The sequence below is a fragment of the Ahaetulla prasina genome, chromosome 3, assembly GCF_028640845.1.
Source record: "Ahaetulla prasina isolate Xishuangbanna chromosome 3, ASM2864084v1, whole genome shotgun sequence".
Classification (NCBI taxonomy): Eukaryota; Metazoa; Chordata; class Lepidosauria; order Squamata; family Colubridae; genus Ahaetulla; species Ahaetulla prasina.
In genome coordinates, this window is record NC_080541.1 from 27,629,531 (window position 1) to 27,637,361 (window position 7,831).

General features: G+C 33.1%; 1 protein-coding gene across 3 annotated transcripts in view; it reads right to left on the bottom strand.

The window, feature by feature from the left end:
• The window catches only part of EMC2 (ER membrane protein complex subunit 2), a 51,567-nt gene that overhangs the window by 43,314 nt on the left and 422 nt on the right, over positions 1-7,831 (bottom strand). The window contains exons 2-3 of one of the 3 annotated variants that reach the window (XM_058175367.1): positions 6,312-6,479; positions 50-163 (exon numbers count right to left, since the gene is read on the bottom strand). In XM_058175367.1, coding sequence (XP_058031350.1) covers positions 50-161 — 112 coding nt within the window. In that variant the 5' untranslated portion in view covers positions 162-163; positions 6,312-6,479. Of the gene's footprint in view, positions 1-49; positions 164-6,311; positions 6,480-7,688; position 7,831 lie in introns of those variants that run through there. The other 2 variants (XM_058175369.1, XM_058175366.1) reach the window with 2 other exon arrangements.

Below are 7,831 nucleotides of genomic sequence, written 5' to 3' on the forward strand. Positions count from 1 at the left end.
ACATCAGAAGGGCTAGCTAATAAAGAGAAGTAAAACAGTTTTAACCTACTGTCATCACCAAGCTTAGCTGCATATTCATTAATTAACTCTTCTCCAACTTCAACTATTTGCTCACTGTTCCGATAGTTCTCTTCCCTCCATTTTCTCATTTTGTCTCGCATCTCTGAAAGAAACAAAATGACAATTAGAATAGAATAACAAGAGTGTCCAACATTTCTAATGATATCCAATTTAAACAAATAATCCTTGCTGAGATCACGGCTGTCATATGTGTATAATTCTATTTCTCGTATTATGCTCATATAGCCTTTCAACAAAATTTAAAATTGGAAACTTACTGCTGTAGTTCAGCATACTTCTATTTTTTGGGAATGACTAATCTTATACAGAGTATAAAACTCCGAACTGATTTTGAATTACTACCCCTCTTGGTGCCAAAAATACATAGTACTACAAAAACATCTTATAGAACTGAAACTGTAAATTTCTAAATATTATCTTACTGTTTAGAAACCATCTGATTGGTATTTTAAGACTATTGTTCTTTGAATTCTCCAAGGAATATTTGTTGCAATTTATAATTATTCTGGGAATCATTTCTTACTGCAAATGTAAAATGAGCTTATTTTGAACGTTGGTTTTATTTTAAAATGACAATATCCACTTATAGATAAAAGATAATACTATCACACATCCCATTTATAACTTCCTCTGAGAATTCTCAGGTTGTTTTTAGCAGTCTCTAAAGCATACATTATTAAATGGTTCTCATATAATTTTCTTATTTTAATAAAACTTATAAAAGTTAACTCACACAGATATATTTCTTATTATTTCCTAAATCAAAATAGAAGTAAAGGAGAAAAATATTACTAATAAAATTAATGCAGCAATATATATGTGTACACTTTATATATTTAAAATATTAATTTTATTAATTAATAAAGTATCCACCAATACATGAAAAGGAACAACAGTACTTCTTTCTACAATTCACTTATTTTTTGAAAGTATTACGGTTATCATAGATGTGGCTATAATAAAAAGTAAATGTCAAGAATAATATCATGGATGTCAAATATACAGCTAAGTAATATAAAACTTTAAAGCTTAAAAACCTCATATTAGATCATGAAATCTTTCCACAGGTTTTTAAAATCACAGTGCACTGCAGAGTCCTCTGAAGATTTGTTTTAAGTCTAGCAATTTTATATGGTTAAAAAAAAATCAGCATTTACCAAAGAAAACATCAGATATTCATGAGTTTTCTTTGTTACTGGTGCTATTATTATTATTAATAAAAGAAAAAGCGTTGCAGAACACTTTTACCTGATATTTAATATGAAATATATACCTCTGCATTAGTTAGCTTTTCTTTTATTACAAGATGTGCAAATTCAACAAAATTGTCAGTTTTGGATTCAATAAACTTCTTTCTACAATCTGTTCCTATTCCACCCCCACATAAAAAAAAATCTCAGTATGTTGGAAACATACTGCATTTTATTCTAAAAGTCAACAAAACCACTGTATATTAATGTTTCATATGCCTGAGTAGAGCTAAATGGTTCCTGACTCAAGACGATCCCTGGAAATTAAAATATGGACATAAGCAACCTGAGTGAATATTATATCTAATACCGAGACTAAGAGATTAAAATATTAAAAACTGTGTTTTTACTGTGAATTTACTTCACCACTGGTAGAACATCTATGTAAGACTAATTCCAATACAAAAAAAAAAAAGATTCTATATCAGAGTATGCTACAGGATTTCAAATACTAAAAAAAGTTTTGTCATCTGATAATTATTTTTTTAAAGAACACAAGTAACTTGAAGTGTCTGCCCACTGAATTCTTCCCATAAAAGAAAACTACATTCTTCAAAAAGCATTATTCTCAGCAGCATGACAGATAAGCTAAAGGACCAGCTTTTAAGATATATAGAGAAGGAGAAGAGGAAGAAATGTTTTCCACTGTAGATGGCTCTCTATTACCAAATTAGATTCAATGCTCATTATTGTTCTGAGTCTTTCAAAATTATTGAACATATTAAGAATTGCTTTTAAAAGACAGATTACAATATACTTCGAATAATTCATATAGCTAATTACATTTATGCAAAAAGCCATCAGGATAAAAGTTACAGTTTTTTCACAGCTAGAATTGGTTTAATACATTTAATTCTCTCAAAAATGGAAACAAGGAGAGTTATAGCACCTGATTGTAAAAATTACACCTATTGATGCATCTCTTAAATTTATAATAACCTGATAGAACAGAAATACCATGGTGGCTTGAGTTATGATTATGGCCATTGTAAAACAATTATAAAATCAAGACAGAGCACATGGTGACCCACTTAATATCCACAGTGCCTTATAACCAAAATTCTCAGCTCAAGTGTGGTTGTGAATTCAAGACCATCTGTATAGTTTTCTGTACACATTATTTCTGAGTATTTTTAGTTCTTATATTTTTGTATTCACTGCACATTTAAATAAGTTTTTAAAAAGAAAGATTCTCAGAGCTTTATTCTAACATTTCCACTATGGTTCACTCCTTATTCAGCAATGCACAATAAACATTCATGTTAGGATAGCAACCAACAACCAAATTCAAGCTGATAATTGTACCTTCCTTATACAAGTTCTCATTTACATCTATATTTGGATTATACCTCTCTTTTAAATATATGAAGTATGAACACTGAAAAAAACCCGTGAAATTCCAGAAAAATGAAGGCTAAGGAAAGCTAAATATTCTTTTATACCCAGCTACAAATGAATACTGGATATTCCCTCAAGGGTCATTGAAAAAAGTGGACATTGTCATTACAAATAGATAAAGGGACACCTTCTGTAAATTTCATTTATGAAAAGCGCCTCCTTTTGTCTTCAAGTTCCCTGCACCACTCAGAAAGGTCCTAATCCTAAAAACAATATATGTGTGTTTGAAAATTACTTTCACTTTTTTTTCTGATCTTAAAGATTGGGATAATCTAATGTTTCTTAATTTTTATTTACTTATGATGTATTTTATTTATGATGTATGAGTGTAACAGTTTAAGACTTGTTCTTTATATAATAGGATTCACTTCAGGTAATAATTTGAACCATGACATAGTTCATCAGAAAAAGCTGCACAGTTTTTGGATTTTCTCTTACCTTTTTTATGAGGATAGAAAAGTATAAGCTTTCTCTCAAATTTTAAAATAATGTGACATTCTACTCCTATGTCCCCATTCATGAATTGAAATTAGTCGTGACATAACCCATAAGCAAGAGTGGTTTTGGTTTCTCTCAGTTAACTCAGTTGGATTAACACATTATACTCTGCTATATTGCGTTTTAATTAAGGTTTCTGAAGCTGGGTTCAGACATGCTGGGTTCAGCTGGGTTCAGACATGCTAAATATAGCCAAATGAGCTACCTTACTTCAACAGTTCTTATAGTTCCGTAACTCTGTATTATTATTCCCAATATTACAGAGCTGATTCATATATTGCATCAAATCATAATATGGTTTATAAATCCACCCACTTTAATTGTAAAACATGGTTTATGGTTTAGCATGATATATGAATTTAGCAAATTGTTAATTTTAAGGCATCCAAATAGTTCAAGGCTGAGAAGGACCAGATTTCCTAAGATTATTTGAAGTGAGGTAAGAACTGATATTTCTCAGCCCTTACACAACAGCCCTTATACAACAGCAGCAGCAGCAGCCCTTACACAACAATCGAATGAAATCACTCACTTACTCGCATCTCCCGCTTATGTGTATTCATTAATCCCATGTCCTTCATTAATTTAATGACATTTTGTTGTGCACATATATGAATGGCATATTTTAGCTAAAAATAAATGGGAAGCTGGATTAATATTAAGCAGTGTCAGTCATAGTAAGTTCAAAAATGTTTCTAGTTCTGAATATACCCGATATAATTCTTACTAAATACAGCGCTAAATTTGAAAATAGGTCAATTCTATCAAAGCATTTTGTTTTTGGAATAGGAGAAGGGGTAAATATAGTGATTTTATAAGACTGTAATAAACCTTAATTTAATGGATTTCAGATACAAAATATAAAATCTACATCCTATATCCTTCTGTACATGCATAAAATCTTATCTGCCATTTTACATATGTGAAAAATATGCTTGCCTAAAATCCTGCTTGAATTTAATCTTTAATGGAAACCGCTTCCCCTATTTTCTGTTAAACAGTGTCCTATAAACTCTGATCTCCCATTAAATTTAGGCAGAAGTGGATAGGTGAAGGATTATCCTTCATACACAAGATAGGGTCAAACATTTACATATGTAACATTCTAATAAAGTTCAAGGATCATATAAGTTGGTGTTCTGTTTATCTACACAGAATTGTTGGTTAATTTATCTTAGTAGCAAAGATTTAGTTAGCCTTTCCTATCTTCTACGTTTTTATAGTTTTTGATGTATAATTTACATGTAGAACAATAATAAATACTTGTAAGAGATGACCAGGCTGAGTGCAAGGAAGAGATCAAACACATCAACAGTCTTGTGTCCCTTCATGCCCACAAGAGATTTAAGTCTAGTCTACTTTGAATTTCATTATCTCTTATCTATCTCTCTTATCTGAACTGTTAGTAGTTCAGATTCTTGTAGAGAGCATGAGTTTGCTATATATTGAGTTTGAATTGCCTGGATGTCCTGATTTTTCCAAGCTTCACAATACCTATACTTGCACACACACATGTATGCATGTATGCATATGTGCATACACACACTTTTTTTCCCATTCAATTGTGTTTGATTCTTGGAGACCGCTTGGATAAGTCTCTGAGGTTTACTTGGCAAGATTCATCAGAAAGGATTTACCTTTACCTCCTTCCTGGGGCTTGGGCTTGGGTTAGGGTTAGGGTGGCCTAAAATCACCCAGCTGGCTTCCATTTCTAAGGCGGGGCTAGAAACAGTCTCCTAGTTTCTAGCCTGATGCCTTAACCACTACATCAACTTGTTCTAATATATACAGATATATAATTAGAGGAATATATAATACATAAAATACATAATACAATACATAAAATGTATAGAAATCTTAAAATAATATTTATACATTACTAACTCAAATGAATGGAAAACAAAATATTCCAATTTGCTTTATTTCTTTAAGAAAACATGGTAAGAAATTGAGTAAGCGGAATAGAATATACCTTAAGTAGACCTGACAAGAAACACAACCACATGAGCTAATTCTAAATTACTGTAAGGCTACATTAGCGCAATCTTGCAAGTCTGAAAATACAAATCTCACACTATCTCTTTTTACCTCCTGATAAATTAGGGCAGATTATTAGTATTATTTTCTTTCTTTGCAGATTATTCAAATTGAAGGCTCCAATTGCTCTTTATATGATCACTCCCAGAGCAGCATCTCTCAAGGTCATTCCCACATACCATTACAAATATAAAGTAGAATAGAATAGAATAGAATTTTTATTGGCCAAGTGTGATTGGACACACAAGGAATTTGTCTTGGTGCATATGCTCTCAGTGTACATAAAAGAAAAGATACGTTCATCAAGGTACAACATTTACAACACAATTGATGATCAATATATCAATATAAATCATAAGGATTGCCAGCAACAAGTTACAGTCATACAGTCATAAGTGGAAAGAGATTGGTGATGGGAACTATGAAACGATTAATAGTAGTGCAGATTCAGTAAATAGTCTGACAGTGTTGAGGGAATTATTTGTAGAAGAATCTTGTTAATTTGTGGTCAGCTCAAAGTTACTACTTCACATCATTTTTTTTTATCCTGTCTGTATTATTTAAATATAACTCAAGGCAATAAACTTACGGGACCGCCTGCTGCTACCGAATACCTCTCACCGACCCGTGCGCTCTCACAGAGAGGGACTCCTCAGGGTGCCGTCGGCGCGACAGTGTCGTCTGGCGACACCCAGGGGAAGGGCCTTCTCTGTGGGGGCTCCCGCCCTCTGGAACGAGCTCCCCCCAGGACTTCGTCAACTTCCGGACCTCCGAACCTTTCGCCGCGAGCTCAAAACTTACTTATTTATCTGCGCTGGACTGGGTTAGTTTTTTAAGTTATGGGTTTTTAATGGTGATTTTATAGTTTAGGGTTTTATATCGGTCGTTTGACCGTTTTTAGTTTTAAATTGGCCGGTTAAATATTTCATTTTAAATGTATTTTAAATTTATTGTGTACCTATGTGTTTTAATAAGGCTGAGTCCTTCGGGAGAAGGGCGGTCTAGAAATCTAATTAATAAATAAAATAAATAAATAAATAAACATACCTAATATTCCTTCCTCTTTCTATTTTCCTCACAACAGCAAACCTGTGAATCGAGTGGGGCTGAGAGACAGCGACTGGCCCCAAGTCACCCAACCAATTTTCATGATAAAGGAAGGCCTAGAATTCAGTATCCTGGCTTCCAGCATGGTGCTTTGATGAACAGACCAATCTGGTTCAATATAATAATGAAATTTAACTTAATAATTACAGTTAAAACACCTATCTGCTGCACCTATATTATCCAAGAACAAACTCACATAATTCATGATCCTAAGCCAAAGCAAGCCCAAAAATCACAATAAAAAGACAAAATAAATTCTCTAAAGCTACATCGTCACATATTTTTAGAGGATAAACATTGTTTACCTCCAGTTAAATAGACAAAAGTATTTTGCTATCAATGTCTTCCACTGTCTGACAGGGCAGTTATGCAAATTGTATTTAGTCATTTTTATTTAATTGACCTCAAAGGGCTGTTGCGAACATAATAGGTGCTACCATGGGCTCTTTGGAGAAATACGGAAGTCAAGTGTTTCCTTTGGAAGTGCTATGGCATTTCCATTGTAAGTATTGTAGAAATTTTTTAAAGAGTAGGAACTAAACTTGAAACTATTTTTTTTTCAATCTTAAGAGACTAGTAGCTTAAAATCAATACATCGGTAATAAATAAATTCACCTATTAACTATCCTGAATTCAGAAGTACCAAAACATCAACCCACATCAAGTCTGCAGGCCTATGCCCAGTTCTCTATATACCCAGGCTTCTGAATAAATATCAGCATTGTTTGTATCCCAAAGTTGCATTCCATGTAAGATTCAAGTCTTATGTTTGAACATTACTTGAATAACCCACCTATGTTCATATTTCACAAAGTATTTGTTCTGAAAGCTTGATAAATGAAAGGATACCCACATTTCCATCATTTTTCCTGAGCTTCAGTATGCATGTTAATATATAAAAAAGAAAAAAGGCAGGCAGACCATTCCATTTAACATCCATTCCCGGCACTCTAAATTTACACACTCAAGATCTCACTACTTTTATATTATCTTACTACTGCTTATCCCATCACTGAAAGCAAACCAGACATTTTTTTGTTGCCAAAAAAAGTCTCCACTACAGATTATAAGGGACGACGGATCATGCAACACACTTTTGATTATGTATTACATTTTTACAATGAATTTTGATTCATAAAAAATGCTTGGTTTACACATCATGCTGAGCAACAGCGTAGCTTGAACCCAACCCAAGCAAGTGTCCGTCATTCGAGGAACCATGAAAAACCTGACAAAAGCTTTCTAGAAGATTGACAGCTTTGAAAAGAAACCTGGAGGGGGGTGGGAATCAACATAGGCAAACGTGACATACTTCACCTTCACACTCCAGGTTCCAGTATATAATTCCTTCTCCCTGGATATGAATTCTTGGGATGGAAGTCGTCAAGTGTCTCCGGAGAGGATCAAATTAGGGATTGTTATTTTATATTCATAACTTCCCAGTGGATCAGACTCCACCA